The sequence below is a fragment of the Elgaria multicarinata genome, chromosome 1 (assembly GCF_023053635.1).
Source record: "Elgaria multicarinata webbii isolate HBS135686 ecotype San Diego chromosome 1, rElgMul1.1.pri, whole genome shotgun sequence".
In the NCBI taxonomy this organism is placed as follows: Eukaryota; Metazoa; Chordata; class Lepidosauria; order Squamata; family Anguidae; genus Elgaria; species Elgaria multicarinata.
Genome location: NC_086171.1, coordinates 56204809 through 56224700, shown reverse-complemented (window position 1 = coordinate 56224700; position 19892 = coordinate 56204809). Strand labels below are relative to the sequence as shown.

Genomic DNA, 19892 nt, shown 5'->3' with positions numbered 1-19892 from the left:
AGAGAGTTGCTATATGTTAGAGTAGGAGTGGGGAGCTTGTTCCCCATGCAGGGAACAGTTTCCCACTCCTGCTCTGAGTTTAGAATACAACTCATCAATCCCAGCCAGCATGGCCAATGGTAAGAGATGATGACAGTTGTAGTCACACAACATCTGAATGACCACAGGATCCTCATCCCTGAAGCACAATAGACTCTTACAGATGCCCCTGTACATGGATGGACCTAGCTTATATGTCCACTTTATTATTTATTTATTTATTTAGAATATTTATATACCATTCCCCATTGAAAAATTTCGGAGCGGTGTACAAGGTAAAATGAAAATAAAAACAGAATAAAAACAGTTAAAACAAAATTTAAAAGAAGCAATAACAGTAATCCAAGGCTGCATGTTAGAGAAAGGCTTCTTGGAATAAAGATGTTTTCAGGAGGCGCCGAAAGGAGTACAAGGTTGGCGCCTGCCTGACCTCCAGAGGCAGGGAATTCCACAGGAGGGGTGCCACCATGCTGAAGGCTCTTCCCCTGGTGGATTCCAATCGGAGGATGGATCTAGGTGGAACCACCAGGAGCAGGCCCTCGGATGACCTCAGTGACCGGGCAGGTTGGTAAGGGAGAAGGCGCTCTCTCAGGTATCCTGGTCCCAAGTTGTTTAGGGCTTTGTACACAAGTACAAGAACCTTAAACCTGCCCCGGTAGCGAATAGGCAGCCAGTGCAGTTCCCTCAGCAGAGGAGTTACATGCTGGAAAGGGGCAGCTCCAGACAACAGCCGAGCTGCTGCATTCTGCACTAGCTCCAGCTTCCGGAGCAGCTTCAAGGGCAGCCTCACATAGAGCACGTTGCAGTAATCCAATCTTGAGGATTACTTTAGGTAGAAGGGATGTACAGTAGTGTAGGAACTGTGATGAGAGGGTGCAATAACAACTTTACTGCTTGAGTCCAGTATTCTGCCATTTACTTCCTAGTGTTGATTTGTTCTGGACACAGCTTTCTCCGCTTTTGGTTGCGTGGTATTACTGGCTGATTTCTCATGTCCACACAAAGTTTAAAGGATCTGCCCTCTTGGTTATGAGACACAATTCAACCTCTCCAAACTATCCCAAGTCATTTTGTTGAATTTAAATAGCAGGATTAAGCCTTTGGAAAACATAGCACTACATTCCTCAGAGCTTGCCTAGTCACCATCCTGATATCAGAAACTTGCTGGGTGGAAAATAGCATTCGCTAGACTCTGTGACAGGGAAAGGCAGTAGGGACTCCCATTTCTTGCTTAGGTAAGGCAAAAAATGCACCTGTGGGGAAAAGCATGTAAAAATCACAGGCCTGTCCTGTGGGAGAGAAGACTTGATGGCTAAAACTCTCATCTAGTCCAATCCTATCTAAGAGCTCAGAAGTCCTTCTCGCACTTTAAGATCAATTAACCCTTTTTTAAAAATGCACAGAGCCAAAGAGTTGTGCAAGAACACTGCACTGCCGCTGCTACACAGCGTTGGTTTTGGAAAGGGGTGTGTACGTGTTAGCCCATGCCCCCTGAGGGGCAACTAACATTACTGGACTCTGCCTACAGCTGGGGGAGGAGCTACCACTAAAGGGAGTTTGGATATCCTCCTTGGACAAGGGAGAATGGAACTTCACACAAAAAGTGCCAACACAGTAATGGATAAAGCTGAAATTACAGGTATGCCATCCTTGTGAGAACATTAAAAGCAGTGTTTTCCTCTGGCAGACTACATAACTAGCTGAAAGGCTAACCTTATCTACCATTTTAAGGCAGAGCTTCATATTACAGATAAACCAGACTTCTTGGCATCATCTGCCTGGCTGCTATTGGAATCAGAATGTTGTACATAACGGTATGACTTAGCAGGATCCTATGTTATTAGCTAATATAAGGATTTGCCCTGTTTCCATTTACTTACCATTTTCATCTACTGCAAGTACACTTGCTCCTTTCCCTAGAAGTTCTTGAACTACAACTGTTAATCCATTTCGAGCAGCAACGTGCAAAGGCCTGTGAAGACAAACCCCCACACTGTGAAAAACTTACAATAAATAAATTAAAAACGCATACAAAGATCAATGTGGAACAATATATTTCATTACTATTTTTTCTTCGTATCACTGAATAGGCAACTGGATTCGTATTAAAGTAAGCCCTCAAAACTTCTAGAGTAGAAAAATGTTTTCTCCGGATCTCTAGGCAATGTACAGTTGGTTGGACTGAATTATTTGTAACCCCCCCCCCCAAATTGTAAACAACATGTTACGAATCTGTAGAGTTAACCTACAGTGTAGATAGTGAATCTATATTATGTGAGACTAAGAAGCTCTTTGGATCGGAACCAATGTAACCTGTAATTCTTGTGACCTAAGCTTAACCTATTCTACTCAAAGCTAACATAAATCAGACTATAGCCATTGTGTCAATAACTAGAAATGCATTCTTTTTCTGAGATGTACCTTAAATTGTACAATTACAATATCTCTGTCCAAAAACTTTTAAATTCATGCTGCTAGTATAATGTTAAAATTTTTGTTCTGGATTGCCCTTTGCCCATTACTTTGTCACAAGCTACTTCTAATAAATGACAGGTTCAGCCCTTATGTAATGCCAACAGAACTTTTAAAAAACTTAACAGTGTTCCTTCTTTTTTCTCACCACACTAACATGAACATAGGGTGTATGTTTTTTCATCTATCTATGTATGAAATGAAACTTTTATTAACTACTTTTTAACGTTATTATAAGCATGAACAATTGCTGAACACTTCCCTAATAAATGAAGGAACACGTTCCCACTAGAATTGCTGTGCTTTCCCTTTTACAGCGAAGTAAATCAGCAAATGTATAATAGAGAAAACTCATGGCAAAACTGAAATAGTTTTTTTCATACAGCTGGTTTGCATGTAACACTAAATCACAGTTTAGCATTATGAGAACAAACCAGTGATCCTCAGGATACCCAGTCCACTCCCACCCAGTGTGGCCATGAAGAGGAGTTTAGAAGGTTCTGCATTTGATTAACCACAGCTTGTTGTATTGCTGAAAACTGATAAATCATTTTTGCATGGCACCAGTAGACACCCAGCTTGCTGTGCCATGCGAACCCATGCAGCACAGGTTGTTTGAATGTTAGACAAACCTCAAATAACTCATGGCTTGTTTTAGCATTATCTAACCCTCAAACAAACCCTGCTGCCTGATTTGCATGACACAGCAAGGCAAGCACCATGCAAAAATGGCCATTGCAGGTAAATTAACCCATGGTGGCTGGCTGTGATGTTTGAAAGGCCCACTGATTATGAAGCTGACTTGTTTTAAAAAGCATAGTTAAGGTTAACCACAGTTTATGGTTTGGATGACACACTATATGGTAAATCTAAAATGGATCTCACAGCCATACTGAAGGAGGAGGACAAAAAGCATGCAAGCTGAAGGTTCACTGTAGCTCAGTCTTATAATGCTTAAACCATGGTTTAGTGTTATGTGAAAACTCTCCCGTATAGTCTCTACTCACGTCTGCAATGCTGCATTGGTGGCATTGATGAGATTTCTATCTGTAATCTTCTCCAGTATTAACAAGGCACTAGTTTCATGACCCTAAAATAAAAAGTGGATGTGACTATTTTATTATTCCTCTTAAAAAAAAAAAAAGTACCTACTGTATAATTCGACATATTTTGCATGAATTCTTGATATAATCCATGTAAATTGTCTATAGATTATTTGCAATTCCCAGGTGGAGTTTTAAAGAGCACTAGGAACCAGTATGCTCCATTGAATAGTTTACTACAGCTGGACAGGGCTGACAACGTATTTGGGTATTACAGATGGGGTAAAGCCTTGCCTCATTCCCTTTTACAACAGAGGCTGTATTCCTCTTTGTACAGTCTGCTGTCTCTTTCCCTTTGGGACTGGGTCACCCACTCTTCTTCTGTATTCCTAGAAAGTTCAGTGTCTGAGATAAGTGTTCTGTTTGCCCCCAAAATGGATGGCTCTTGAGTCGAGTTCCAACCCCTGGTCAACAATGGAAAACCCACTGGCTGGCCTTAGTCATCATGTTTTTTCTTAGCCATATATCTGTATAGTTAAAAATCCATTACTTGCATCACAATGTTGCTTTAACTATGAATTAAGGAAGGATGGTAAAGAATTCTCCTGTCTCCATGCATTCAGAGGAGAGAGATATTTCTCTCCTATTACAGTTCAAGTGGTATATTGCCACTGCTGCTCTTAAGCAACTGTACTTGAGTGGAGAAATGATAATGAGAACAAGAGCAGCAATAAATCACAGAAGCCTCAAACTGGAAAATGATATATACCTTGCTGCAAGCCAAATGCAGTGCTGTGTTTTTACACTTATCTTGCAAGGTCAGATCAGCTTTAGCACTGCTAACCAACACCTCTGAAAGAAAGAAAGTTTTACATTAACTAAAAAAGCTGCATTTCTAAATAGGCATTTTACTTATATTATATACAGTTGTTTTTTCAGCGATCAAGAGACAGATTTAACATCATTATGGTTGTTCTCAACTTTGAAACATAAGTAGACCTGAAGGGTTTCCCACCACTTTAGTAATTTTTCCTTCTTCCCCATTGTTCATCATCCTATCCTTCAAAGCTTCTTGAAATGTTTTTCCCAACCTCAGTTTGACCTGCACAGGGGCTTATCCTGTGAGTGAAATTATGATTTCTCTTTAAGAAATTCTATGTGCATCAAGGTTGAATCCAATCTGTTTATTAAAATTAATTAAAATACTAACAAAAACAGCAGTTTAGTAGATAGTTATTATTACTCTACTTACATAAAACCCATTATGATTCTAATGTAGCTCTTTACAGTAGCATATTTACAGATAATTAGCAATGAAAATGGAAGATATACAGATTATTTTTTTTACCAACTGTATTTGTTTGTCCATTTTCTGCAGCCATCATTAGAGGGGTTTTCCCAGAAGAATCTACTGAGTTGACTTGTGCATTATGGCTGAGCAAAAGCTGTAAGCACTCTACATGATCTGTAAAGGCAGCTGCATGAAGAGGAGTTCTGAGAAGGGAAAAAAGTGCACATTTTGTAGATGTGAGGGCTAACAATGGATGATGCCCTAAATAAGGCAATTTTTTCTTAAACATTAACCTGTGTAATAGTTTTGAAAAATGCTTAAAAAGTTAAATATTACAATTTGTGAATTTGAAAGTGTCCAAAAAGAAAACAAGTACTGAGTGTTCTCCACCTTTTCCACAAGTTTTTTTTCCTCTCAATAGCCAATCAGCATTCTGTGCCAACTGAGCACACGCAGTCTGTATTGGGCTGTTTTTGGGAGGTTCTCCCCTAGAGCCCCCTTTTTTAGGGCTGCTTCTGCAACCTTTGGGATCCTCCAAGCCTACTGATACCTCCTGCTATGTATGGATAGTGACATTTTGGATGCATAAGGATCCACACTTGGAGAACGAATTTGCGATTTGTATATAGAATTATCTATGTGCTTATGAACTGATTACAGCAGAGAGCTTTATGCAGAGCTATCCTTTAAAACTGTTTGGAAACTTTGCTGGCGCACACTATAACAGTCCATCTGCTAACTGGCACAAGAACATAGAAGGCATATTAAAGCACCTCCCCTGGCTATTCTCTAGGCACAAATCAGGTAGCTAGTTTTGATTGGCAGACCCTCAAAAAGCCTGGAATCTGTATATTTTAGCTAGCACTAATCCCTACTCTGCTGGCTGAGATCCTCAATGGAGGCCTTGCTACATGGATACCAAAATTAAAATGAAGAATATTTTTCTTTAGGACAATATTTCCAACCTTACCTTGCTTTTGCATCTGTGGAATTTACAATACTAGAACCCAGTGTATCAATTAGCATTTCAGCAGCACCTTCGTTATCATTTATCCTAACAAAAAATGTAAAAGGCAGTTAGCTCCAAAATAAGTAAACTTTGTTAAAAGCCGTAATGAAATCTAGTGGAGCCATGTAGAAAATGCTTACACAGCACAATGCAACGGACTGAAAGAATTTCCTTCCATTTTCTGGAAAACTTCCTGCTCCAAAAGCAGTTCCACACAACTGTCATGACCTAAAAGATTTTAAATGTCAGATAGCAAGCACAAAATAATGCAAATCAGAAGTTTTCATTACCAAGCAGTAAGTGCAGATATATTTCATTACAGTCTATTTCTTATGAGATACATTTTTGCACCCTCCTGGCAATGAGGTAACTGTAATCATGGGAACCCATGTTTTGGATAGCCATGATGCTGTCAACGAGACTATTATAATAGTTATGAGGTGAAGCCAAGAGGGTGTGAAAGGGGAAGTTAAATTAATTTGATCCTCTATTAACTGAAATTCTGAGTGGGGTGTCTTTATGGTTGTTCGCATTGTATGTGGACTCTTAACATTTATTTACCCTTTTATTGTATTTGTTGAAGAATTTGGTCCCAAAGACCCATTGTTTGGCTTGGCAATCAGTTGTTTCCTAGCATGATCCTGAGAATTAGTCACAGGTTCTGTGACCAATTAGCTGCAAACCTTCTAAGGTTCTTTTGCAGGTATAAAATTGCAGCAGCAGTGGTCAGTAGATAACAGGAAGTCTCTGGCAAGAAGCCTTTTGTATCTGTCCTGTTGCATTTTAGGATTTTAATACTTTGTTAACTTCTTTGATCTACAGTGACTACAAGTTTGAGAATGGTAGAAGTTCAGGTGAGATTCTATGCCACCCAAATACCTTCCCCTTCTAGAATATTTATTTCTCAGAAACACCACTGCTTTACTTACCATTGTAACATGCCCAGTGCAATGATGTGTAACCATGATTGTCTGCTAAGGCAGGCACTGCATCCCCAGATGCCACTGACTGTAAGAGTGCTCCTAATACCCCAATATGTCCACATGCAGCTGACAAATGTATAGGTGTTCGTCCTCTGCAATCTCGTAGTGTGGATTTTGCACCATGCTGAAGCAGTGCTTCTACACACTCCTCATGTCCAGTAACTGCCTAGAAAAAATGTAACACATAAGAGCATACATTGTGCAGGCAGTGAAATGTATACATCGCAAGATCAAGAAGTTGCTCTTCTCAACTAAGTATATGACCCTTCAATTGTTTCACTACAATATTAGCCCTGTTAGCATTTACTTCAATAAATAGGTAAAGTTAGACATGTGTAGAGAAAGGCACATGGACTCTACTATGCACATAGGTGACAAAAGCTACTGAGAGTGGGTTGTGCATGCATTTGCCAAAGTTTGGAGAGCCTCTGGTCTCATTTATTTATTGCATTTTCATACCGCCCAATAGCTGAAGCTCTCTGGGCAGTTTACAAAAAACTATTCCCCCCTGACCAACGGCACCTAGGCTGCCCACATCTGACTTATATTCATGATGGATCACAATGAAGAAGAAGAGGAGAAGCCAGAGGAGGTCCCTACCTCTGACATAGAAACTGTGGTTAAAAGATGGGGGTAGGGGTGAAGTTGGATACAGATTATTGGTGAAAGATGAGGGAATATCCGAGGGATACAAAGGAAAAGACTGAGAACTAGAATGACGAAAGTAGTGGAAGAGGCATAAGGAATCAAGATACCTAAAAATAAAAAAAAATCTCCAAAGACAAAGCATGGAGTGTTGAAAAGGGGGGGGGGGGAGAAATGAGAAGCAAGACTGAAGTCTGTCATTTTTTAAATTATTGTTTTTTTATTTAAAAACGTACTAAAAACTCTAAAAAGCAGGATATAAAAAACTTAAATAAATGAATCCAGTGGTCTGAATCCAGATTAAATTAGTTGCACTTAAGTGCCACTTGATTTAAACGCAAACTACGTCCCATTGATTTTGGTGGGTTCAAGTGCAACTCCGTTCACATGTTTGCCAACACAATTAATGAGCCACAGTGGCTTGTTAACTCCATTGTGCATGCCGGTTGCATGCCAATTTACTTGAATGGCTTACTGTGCTGTCCAAACCTAGTGAGGAGGGATTGCTGCCATGGTTAACAAACTGCCCAGAACCCATGGGCTGTTTTAATTGCCTGGCAATCATGTGAACTGGCTCTTTTGTCTGGATCTAACCCAATGTTTCTGTAATCTTTGGAACTTCAGCGATGCTACCTATTGAAGTAAAAAAATACATATGGAGGTTTGTGCTGGAGGACACATCAGTTGTCTCTCTTACCCCTCTATGCAATGCTGTTCTTCCCCATTTATCTTTGGCATCTACATTTGCTCCTTTGTTAAGCAGTGAATAGACACAATCTGTGTGCCCGTTGAGAACAGACAACATCAGAGGAGTCCTGGAAGATAAAGAGATTAAACAAGAATAAATGTATTCCACATTAACAATCTCACAAACCTGCTCACATGAGAAAGTTTGGTATATGAGAAGAGCAAATTTAGCAACCCCTAGTTGGAGTCATTCCTTGCCAGAAAAACAACAGTCCTGCCACACATAGTAGGCTACCCAGCCTTCTCAGCAGGAACAAACCACGTAAGCCGAATAAAGAAGCATGATTACCATATGGTAATGATGTATCTTACAGAGTGACATGACATTATAACAGTCTGCAAGGTATTGACATAAAATTTATACAATGCTGAAGCCTCAGGGTTCTTATTTTCTGAATGAATTGCAAGTCTTTCCAGTAATAATTTCATGGGTTTAAAATACTGGAAGGTTTGCTGATGATTCAGCATTGATTTCCAAGATCCCAACAATTGTATAAAGCCAGTTAAGAGACATTCCTTCAATATTACATATCTTATAATTTGAAAATAAACAAGGTAAAAAAACAAGTAAATATGGTCCATGGAAATGCTAGCAAGAAGTGAAGCAATAAAATAGATTTATTTATAGATTTTATATCTAAGTCTGTCTTTCAAATTTAATTTACAAGAAATAGAAAGTGGACAACATTTCAGCAATGTAATAAAAAAGGAGTAGGGAAGGTCTAACACTCCTGTAAGAGCAGCTACTACAGCAGCATACAGTATATAGCATGTATATAAGCCACACTAATTTATGAAGCAGATTTATGGGTGGGCATATAGAAGTATATACACAAAGTGTTAATACACAGAACATTCCTTTAAAAGCTGTTAAGTCATACAAACATTTATTTTCACCATTAGTGGTCTAAGTACAAACTGGCTCATCTCAGCTAGAGCACAACTGAAGGCTGTTAAAGGCCTATTTATCCAACAGATGGCCAAAAATGTATTTGCTAGACATAAATATGTTTTAAAAAATGTATTTTAATGATAAATATATCTAAACTGCAATTATGTGTTAATAGCTTTGAACAGTGCCTGGGTGTGATTCTATACCAATTTAGGATGCAATCCTATATATATATTTACCTGAGAGTAAGCCCCACTGAATTCAAGGGGACTTACTTCTGAGTAGACAAGTATAAGACTCTACTCTAAAAGTCAGAAAATGGAGGTTAATAAAAGGGTTGAGGTTAAAAAATGGAGGTTAATAAAAGTCCTTACATATTTACTCAGAATAGGTTATTTATTTTAGTATTCAAAGTAGTTGTTAAAAAGAAATGGTGACCTGCTCATGTTTTATTTGGATAAAAATGAAATGGCTCATAGACCAAAAAGCTTTTATGAATAGGTAATAGACAAGGATTTAGATGTAACGGAAGAGTGGGGTATTGTTGCAGGGGAAGTGGTAGCTTTATATTAGTTTGCTTTTTTAAAAAAAGAACATGTAAATGGTCAGATGGTAAAACACACATCCTTTGCCAACGTTTTTTTAGAACTTGTCAATATAAAAGCATGCTGCACACCCCACAAGGTGTAGGGACAGGGATAAGGAGATTGCGTCTCAGAAATGGCAAGAGATACCACTTACACACATCCATCAGAGTAACAATGGTTTTGCTGCCCTAGGAGAGGATTTCAGTTTTAATAGATGCCTCTTAGGGCACTATGAAAACCTAACAAAATGTGTTTATTGCATACAGGAGGAGCAGAGCAAGAGGAGTTTTAGATTTCTGAATATCTATTATTAGTACAACCCTAGAAAGATGATGATGATGATGATGATGAGAAGAAGAAGAGATTTAGCTATAAAAACAAATACTTATTAATTGTGTTATATTCAATTGAAATGTTTCTTCTGTGAGTTGGATCCAGGCTTGTGCTCAGTGGAGTTCCATTGGCATTGGAGAAAGTGCCCCCTCTGCCATTTCTCACACTGTTCTGGTGTTGGGGATTGAAGGCGAAAGAGGAAATCAAAGAAAATTCCCACACTGTCCCCTTCCTCCACTGGAAAGCCTCTAATGGATTTCAGTTCTTTCTCTGCGTGGAAGGGCAAATCTGGACCCAATCCATAGTATTCAAAGGAAAACACTATCAAAAAGTCAAAATCGAATACTTTTAAAGGATTTTAAATGTTTTGAACTGCATGCATTTCAAGTATTTTTATTACTAGGTAAAACCCACAAACAATGACTTATGACACAATTCAGACTAGTCTACTATCAGCCTAGATCCAGCCTGCTCATTTTTAAGAGACAAAACCAAGAAGTTTGAAACGTACTGTCCATTTCCATCTTGAATATCTACAGCATTCTGTGGTTCTGCGTTTCCTATCAACAACCGCAAGCATTCTGAATGACCGTTTGTAGCTGAAAAATATTAACGAATAAAACATCAACATGATATACTTGGTTAAGAACAGTATAAATGTTCTAAAACAACTCAGTTGATAATATAGGTCAACACCTGCTTTTCAGAACTTTGCTAAAAATTGACTTGGTCCAGGTTTACTCAAAAAACCACTTCGCACAACATGTTGGCAAATTGTGGGTTAATTAACCTATATTTTGCTGGAATATGTACTGTGCATGCTACTTCTGTTTTCTGTAAACAACTTGAGCGTGAATGTGACGTGCAACCCTGGATGAATGGGTTGTTTACAACTCAGCGGTTAACCCAATAACAAATCACGGGTAACTGCTGGATTAGTTAGTCCAGGTTTGTATGTCATGCTCACAACCTCTGATTGGAGGTTAATCCTAGTAACTGGAAGTGGCTTGCCAAAATAACTTACAATTCTGTGCTGTGACATGCTAACTGGGTTAGAGAGTATATCTGTTGAAATCAGTGGGACTTCTGCTAATCATGGCTAAGGCACTGTACTGTGAGGCTCTTCAGAACATTTCTGTTTAGAAGTTAAATGAAGCTCATGTACATATAAGAAGGATATGGACCAGTGGCAGCAGGAACATCAGTGAGCACTGGAGAAACATCACATCTCCCTATCATCTTTCTTCACTCTTATTTCCATTGAGATGAGCCAGGAGCCACATTCCATCCACCATGCATTAGTAGAAGCACCACCTCTTACTGGCAGTTATATTCAGTGTTGCATGGAAGTACACTTCAGGGAGGAGGTGGGGTATTGCCCTTGGACCTGCCACAAGCTTCGTAACAGCAGCAGCAAGAAAGCCAGAGGGCTGTGGAGGTTTTTGCATCATGGCTTCCCGGCCATTATGAGACAAGTTAATTGCTTTTGTATTGTTACATTTTGTTGAAAAGTTACCTTGGAAATCATGTGATCTAAATGTGGAGTACAAAACTTCAAATAAATAAATCCTAAACAAATCCAGAAAGCACACACATCTAATGTGCTGGTCTGCCAATGCAGAGCCACTGTTTAGATCCATAAGACAAATCACAAGATCTATTTGTATACATTCAGTGTTCTGTGTGCTGGATAACTCAAAAACCTGTATGGATAAGCTTCTATTTTTAAAAACAGAAGCTCTCAAGCCAATGTAGAACTGCAAAACAATAACATATTTCCCAATAAACCTAAATTAAAATAACCATAATAAAATTAATCAATACTAAATGTAATCGGCCCCCAAACATCAGCAGAATCAGATCTGCTCTCTATAAATCTGTGCTATTTACTACTTATTTAAAGCATATTCATTTATTTATTTTATTTATATTTCAACTTTTTTCCTCTTGCATGCCAAAAAGGCTGCCAGAACAGCTTTCGTACTATCAATAACTGAGACAGTTTTTGCCCACAGGCTTACAATCTAAAGGACATGGCACAAAAGGAAAAAGAGATGGCGAGAAAAGAAGAAAAAACGCATACGCAGGCAGAAATACTTAAAAGTTAAATAGTAGTCCTTATAATGACCAGCTGGAATGAAAACAATGCAGGGAAAGGAGCAGCTCGAAAAGTCTGATTTTCCAACAGAGGTGTTGTGATGGCTCTTGTTCCTATCTTTCCCTCTGGTGTAGCTTGATAAAATGGCTCCTGCCAAATGACAGGTGAAGCAGGGGGCAGAAGGAGCCAGTCTTCCAGCAGAGCTGATGGAATGGCTTTCCTTCCAGTCTCCCCTTTGCTGAATCCTCTCTACTATGATATAAAAATTAAAGAAGTTTACCTGCAGCATGTATTGGTGTTCTCTTTACAACATAGTCTTTCACCAAAATAGATGCTCCCTGATTAATAAGTACATCCACACATTCAACATGTCCCTTAAAAGCTGCAAGATCCAAAGGTGTTCTTCCATTATTATTCCGGACATCAAGATCCAACAAAGACTGCACTAACACTTCCAGAGCTTGATGGTGTCCATGGTAGGCCTGGAAAAAATTTGAAACTTTAAGTGGAAATAATATAACATTTATTTTAAATATATATATATATAATTTGAAGCCAAAATTTACATTGAACAAAGATATCAAATGTAGCTCAAGTATTAGGAAGTGTAAATAATTATTGACCTTTAAGTGAACTTAAAGCTATATTAAATCACCCAGAAAAATGTGCTTGCACTTTAAAATAGACCAATAATCAATATTTGGTGAAGTGTATACTTACAGCTAAGTGCAATGGACTAATTGGTGCTCTGTTTTCTGAATCATTCAGCATGTCAGTTCCTGATGTTTCCATTAGCTAAAAAAAAGGAGAAGTGATAATGGAATAAACTGTTTTTAAGTTAACATACATACTTCAGCAAGACATGACTGTACTATTCTGCCTTCTTAACAGATGAGAAGTACCAAGATGTGGAATTAATCTTTAAAATATTAAAGTATTTGTCGAGCAAATTGATAAAAAAAAATTGAGCTTACACCTATCCTTTTCATATTTTGCCTGCCATACAATAAATATATGAGCCCCATACAGTTGTTAAAAAAAGGGTTTAAAATCAACACGGGGGAGCAGGGAGGGCTCAAGCCCTGTCCCTCACCCTTGGATAGCCTCATTTATCTGTGAGAGCTCTCCCTACGTTTGAAAATGCTGGAAAACCGGGGTCCCCGTGTGGAGAGCCCCCATGGATAGAAGAAGCTCTTTCCTATAGCATGTTACCCTCTACAAGTAGAGGGTAAATAACACGGCAAAGGGGAAGGGAAGGGCTGAGCCACATGTTGAACCTCTTTTGAATGACTGAATAGGGCTATTGGAAACACCTGATGTCAACTGAATTAACTAGTACAGATAATGAAATATCAAACAGGAAAATAAGCTTTCCAATGTTACTAGGCTGTAAAGTTTCTGAATATTTGTAATAAATATTGTCATAGCAAAGGTTGTTATACTTACAACATCTAGAGGTGTTTCACTGGCAATCTGCAATGAAACCCAACTTGAGTTAAATGTTGCTTAAAACATGAAAAATGTAAACACTACTAAAAATACATTCCATTGCATTTTTATTTTTCTTCAGAAAACACACAATTCTCAACTCAAAATATATATGTACCAGCCACTGTAATTCAGATATATACATATCTTGGCAGAAACATTTCAATCCAATTGTTTCATGCATAATTACCAGCTCCTCTGCATAAGCACCACACCTGGGATACATCTATGCCCTCTGCGTAGTCAAAGGCAACATTCCAATTGACATTAATTGAACTAGATTCACATTGGAAAGGAGCAACACTCGTTCTATTAAGGCCAAGTAGTAGTGGGCTTATGTTTTTTTAATATAGCATACCACATGGCATGCCACATTTTTAAAGTGAGTGAAACATTATAAAAGCAGTTTGTGATATGTTATTAAGGCATGCAGTTCAATTTTTTTTAAAAAGTAAAAACTTCCAAGGGTATGGCCAAGCCCTTAGGTACAACTAAAGTAGTTTTTCGATCTTGGTCTCAATAATAAGCCACTAATTTCTTTAGTATTTTAATGTCTACTACCATTTTTCTTTTCTTTTTTGAAAAATAGTATTCTTACATATACTTTCTAGCATAAAGATACATTTCAATCATTACTTACTGCTAAACATCCTTCATACTAATCTCTCTTACCAATTCAAGGCATAAGCGATGACCATAAGCAGCAGAATAATGAACCGCATTGTATCCTTGTTTGTCTCGAATCCCTGGATTTGCATCATTTCGTAATAAATATTCCAGGCACCTATACAAAATAAATTGATTTTTTTATCTTTAATCAATGAGGGAATAGTGTGAAACCTGAACTGCACAGTCAAAGCTGGCAGTGTCATCCACATGTTGGATTGTGTTATGGTATGTCATCTAGTACAATAAGCTTGCACATACTAGCATACTTTTGGACAAGCTATTCTGGATCTAGGGGAGAGGGAATGTGTGGAAGCATGCTTCCATATATACATTATTGTTTATTAAACTTATATTGTCTTGATTTGCAAGGACACAAATTAAACATATCATGTAATACTCTTGCTAGACTGACCAAATGCCACTGTTAATTCAAACTTCCCTCTTCAATTGTTCGGTATGTCCATCTATGATGTCTTGAGACAATAAATTCCTCTCTCTTAGTATATTACTTTTTACAATGAAGGTGTTAACAAAAATAGTTAAGGTAATATTGCAATACCAATTTCCTCTTAATCAGGAGATATTTTATTTTTTATGTAAAAGCTGAAAATGAACATTATAGATTTTAAAAAAGATTGATTTTTTAACAATGTCTTTATTTCACTGCATTACATTAACAGAATTTTCAAATACCAACTGCACAATCATGCACCACAACCATCATTTACTTAGTTGTTGAAAACAGTAGCTCTACTGTCAGTATGTTCTGATCCTTTCTAACAGCCCCCTATTTTTTCTCTTAATGTGATACAACATTGTATCAAGGAATCTGGTTTCACTTTCTAGAAGGAAAGCAATTTAAAAATGGTAGAAGGTCAATTGGATTACTCTATGGAAGCAACATTGAGGGTTTTGAACACTGTCAATCATATACTACTCAGAAGTAAGTTTCATACAGTTCAAACGTCTTTACTCCCAGGTAAGTGGGTACAGGACTGCAGCCTAAGGTGTCTAAACAGTGCCATACTTACTTTCCATCAGTGTCTGATGCAGCTGCGTAGTGCAGTGGCGTACAACCCCGTTCATCAAGGTCATTTACACTAGCTCCAGAACCCACAAGGGCAAACAGGCACTGGTAATTGCAATTCGCTGCAGCATAATGGAGGGGAGTTCTATGACATATGTAAAAAGAATCAGGAGATGGGTATAATAGTAAACAGTAACAAAATTACCTCTAATGCATAAACAGTTTACAAAGCCATTGTAAAATTATTTGTATTTCCAAGATTCCTTTTTATTTTGCAGTCATTTTACCTAAAGAACAATTTAATGAAGTATTTGCTTGATTGTGATTCGTATAACCTTCTATATCCTGCTATCATATTCTTCACAAGCATCCTTAATTGTTTAAAAGTAAGACGATGGCATCAAATATGAACGCCTCGCCAAAATGTAAGATCACATTGTATATTTTGGGTCAGTTAGCATGAGCTTTTTCCTTATATACCAGCGATGTACAACATGCGGGCTGGATGTGTATCCCCCTTCCACCACCACCACCTCTTCTCCTGTCACTGTCACCGAATTTTCCACTGAAATCTCAGCAGCCAGAACTGTGGTGATTTTCTATTGAAAAGGCATGTGGGTTATGGATACTTTGGTTACAACTACAATTCTACTTCTGGGAGCCCCTGTGGGTTCAGTGGGACAATGTGGCACCACGCAATCCCCAGAAGTTGTCCACCCTTGCTGTATACAGTGGAGATGTGAGTTTGCACCTTTCCGCACTCATCTCATATCCAGGCCCAATGAACATTGACATGTAGCAGAAGGTCTGCATGCAATAAATCCAATACACTTAAGACTAGATAGCATAGTAGAATCCCATACTGAGAGCGGGATAAGATTCAATTCTACATGCCTTAGATTTCATGTGCATAGCTGTAATGCAAACATTTGCCAAGGCATGTTTGACAGGTCCAGTACCAGAACCAGGGTGGGGCAAAAAGGTGTGATTTCACTTTCCCATTTTGCACAGGGAGAAGATAATTTGTATGAACACACGTAATGAGTTAATTTTCCAGGAACTGATCTTTGCGGTAGAAAAAATAGCCAGCTAGTAATTTGAAGAGGGTATAGAATATAGGCATGCAACATCTGGGAACTATAATCTAAACTTTCCCAACCAGTAATCAAGGATGCAGACTAGAACTTGTTTCGTCTTGGAGGAAGAACAGAACTACCTAATTCCAAATCTAGCACATGGAGTGGGGAACCAACCAGTTGAACCAAGTGGCTGGCTCAGATAAAGGAGTCAATCTGGACCCAAGGTCCTTATGACATATATTGGTAAACTTTCATTCTGAATGTAAAGTCATCATTAGAAAATTGTTTTGCGATGACTTTAGATTCAGTATTTTAGGGTAAAGTGGGATGCACTCTTGAATGGTGTCAAGGGTCTCTCCTCTCAAACTAGTCCATTGCGGGAGGGGGTGATATTAATGATGGTATTATTAATTTCAGGAGCAGTTTGATTAATTAAAGCTTGAAATCACAAATTAATCAACAAGGCTGAGACTGAAAGACACTTAAAAACCTATCACTTTCTTCACCGTTGTAGATAACTCAGCCTGCCTTTTTAAATGCCAAGAGGTAGTTGGATTGAATGCTGTCATTCTGCTGACGGAAACAAGGGGCAATTCCCTCCACCCCCCCGCCAGACCTCTCACACCATCAAAATCTGCTAGGTAACACTACAGAGAAGATTTTAGGGTGCCACAGAGGGCTGCAGGATGGAGGAGAAAGGTGCTACTATCACATTGGATTAGCCCATTTGGGGTGGGGGGAGAATAGTGACAACAAGGATGAAATTGGGCCCTGAAGTTGACTGACTGGCAAAATGTCAGAAGTGTTAGTCTAACAAAACGTACATTGAACGTTTATCAATGTGCCATAGTAAATGTTGGCCTTTTCTAGTAAAGGATCAAAATGACCTTGACATTTAGCATTTGGTTGGTCTTGAAATTTACCAGTAAATGTCAGAATACTTGGATATATCCCAACAGCCTACCTACACTGATAGTTACCCGAAAAAGTCAATGGTAACCAAATGTTTTTAAAGACATAAGCAGATTTACAGTATTAAATGAAGGCAGAAGTAAATAAATGGCAAAGGACTCAAGACAAAGAGTATGTACTGTGTAACCTTTGATGGTAACCAAATCATGAAATTATTTAATGAATCTTACACATTCAGAAAGAGCTCCATGACTTACCTTCCAAATTTGTCTTTCTTATTGAAGTCTGCACCTGTGTTGAGCAGCAGATTTAGGCACTCCAAATTCCTGAAAATGGAAGTAGATACTGATAGCTGTTTATATATTTTAAAGGACGAGATGTCCAATCCATGTATTAGAATGTTTTGTTCATACTATACAGTATTTTACCAAGTTATGGTACCACAGCAGATTAAACTGGCATTCTTGGTAAGCTATACCTTTTACAATAGTTTTCCTTAATTAATTTCTTTAATAGCACTCTATGCAGTATTGGCCTGCCCACACACAGACACAGACATTATATATTCAATAAGCAAAAAACCTACAGTTTAAAAAACAACGTTAAGGATGTACAGTTTTCAACCAAGCACCAAAAAGCGGGGAAATTGGGAGTTAAGGCTCACCAGCCTTAACGCCACAACCTCCCTAAGGACACAGAAAGTACCAGTGAAATTCTCATTCTCCCAAAGCAGATATAAACCATGAGAACAGGATGGAGAATAGGATATGCAGAGATGACTGTGGGGTTGTGGAAAACTGATGACGAACAACTTAGAGCCACCTACTTCTCTTTTTTTGTTTAGAGCAGCCCTTCCTCAACCTCGTGCCCTCCAAAGGTGTTGGACTACAACTCCCATCATTGCAAGTCAGTATGTCCCATGGTCAGGAATGCTGGGACAGCAGGATGGGGAACGCTGTTCTATATCCTTACCAAATACAGGTGCTGCACAATATTTTTTTTCTCACACACATCTCGCATAGAGCAGCACGACTGATAACAGAAGGGGCACTATATGTTGGAGATGTAGAACCAGAGCAAGGGCTAGCATTTTCAAGTTTTGGTCAATACCCTGCCCTTCAAAGAACCAATGTTTTTTCCTCCCCTCCTTAAAATGTGTTCATATAAAATATACAGTCACTCCCCACAATCCCTCCACAATACATCATCTCATCAGAGTGACAAAGCAACAGAAAAGGATTAGTTTGGTTGTCTTGAACTCCTTTCAAATGAAATTAGTTTGCAATCCTATACCACTTGGGAGGAAACTCTAGTAAACTCAGCAGCACCGAGTTCTGAGAAGACATGTATAGGATCCAAGTGTAAACCAACCTTCTCTAGCCTGGTGCTCTCCAGATGTGTTGCACTGCAACTTCCATGTTATGGTGAGGACCAAAAACATTTTCTTCAATAGTTTTAAAATAATCCTTACACATGAATCTATTAGGTGTTAGCTCTGTCTTTGATCTCACAATGCTGAACATGCAAGGAAAGTCCTCTGCGGTCACAGCATTTGCAGCATTCCTGATCATTGTCCATGCTGACAGGGACTTTTATGATTTGAATTTCAAAACATCTTGTGATCTACATTCTGCCTGCCCTTGCTCTAGAACAGCATTCCCCAATAACTTTTCCACAACCCCAGAGTCAGCTCTGTATATGACAGCCTGCTTCCCTCCAGATGTTTGAGAGTATGAGTTGCAGCATTCCTGACCATGGGACATACTGACTTGCAATGATGGGAGTTGTAGTCCAACACCTTTGGAGGGCACAAGGTTGGGGAAGGGCTGCTCTAAACAAAAAAAGAGAAGTAGGTGGCTCTAAGTTGTTCGCCATCAGTTTTCCACAACCCCACAGTCACCTCTGCATATCCTATTCTCCATCCTGTTCTCATGGTTTATATCTGCTTTGGGAGAATGAGAATTTCACTGGTACTTTCTGCCTCCTTAGGGAGGATGTGGCGTTAAAGCTGGTGAGCCTTAACTCCCAATTTCCCTGCTTTTTGGTGCTTGGTTGAAAACTGTACATCCTTAATGTTGTTTTTTAAACCGTAGGTTTTTTGTTTATTGAATTTCATGGCTCTGTGTAACGGATGACCAGATATCTTTTAAATCTCAGACGTGCTTATTACATATGACATGTAATAGCCACATCAGAGATTTAAATGAATTTTAAAATACAGCTTCCAAAAACTGCATTTGCCTTTTATGCTGCAACCTTATACTGTTAGCTCACATTGAGAAATCCATCCAAAAGGTTACTTTCTTTCCACCTGGCTATCCCAAAGCACATATCCCATATAACTTGGGTGTACTTTGGGATAGGCAGGTGGAAAGAAGCTAACCTTTTGGATGGATTTCTCAATGTGAGCTAACAGTGTAAGGTTGCAGCATAAAAGGCAAATGCAATTTTTGGAAGCAGTATTTTAAAATTCATTTAAATCTCTGATGTGGTTATTACATGTGACTTCCAAGTCATATGTAATAGGCACATCTGAGATTTAAAAGGGCCCCCGCACCACTTAACGCCCCCTCCCACA

At 38.6% G+C, this 19892-nt stretch overlaps 1 protein-coding gene across 2 annotated transcripts in view; it reads right to left on the bottom strand.

Moving 5' to 3' along the window:
* Positions 1–19892, bottom strand: part of ANKRD28 (ankyrin repeat domain 28) — a 102620-nt gene that overhangs the window by 2139 nt on the left and 80589 nt on the right. For both annotated transcript variants that reach the window (XM_063128690.1, XM_063128682.1), the window contains exons 13-27: positions 17572–17640; positions 15328–15468; positions 14300–14411; positions 13586–13612; positions 12860–12934; positions 12420–12621; positions 10553–10640; positions 8180–8297; positions 6784–7003; positions 5995–6082; positions 5816–5899; positions 4903–5048; positions 4324–4406; positions 3519–3601; positions 1920–2011 (exon numbers count right to left, since the gene is read on the bottom strand). In XM_063128690.1, coding sequence (XP_062984760.1) covers positions 1920–2011; positions 3519–3601; positions 4324–4406; positions 4903–5048; positions 5816–5899; positions 5995–6082; positions 6784–7003; positions 8180–8297; positions 10553–10640; positions 12420–12621; positions 12860–12934; positions 13586–13612; positions 14300–14411; positions 15328–15468; positions 17572–17640 — 1628 coding nt within the window. The remainder of the gene's footprint in view (positions 1–1919; positions 2012–3518; positions 3602–4323; positions 4407–4902; positions 5049–5815; positions 5900–5994; positions 6083–6783; positions 7004–8179; positions 8298–10552; positions 10641–12419; positions 12622–12859; positions 12935–13585; positions 13613–14299; positions 14412–15327; positions 15469–17571; positions 17641–19892) is intronic.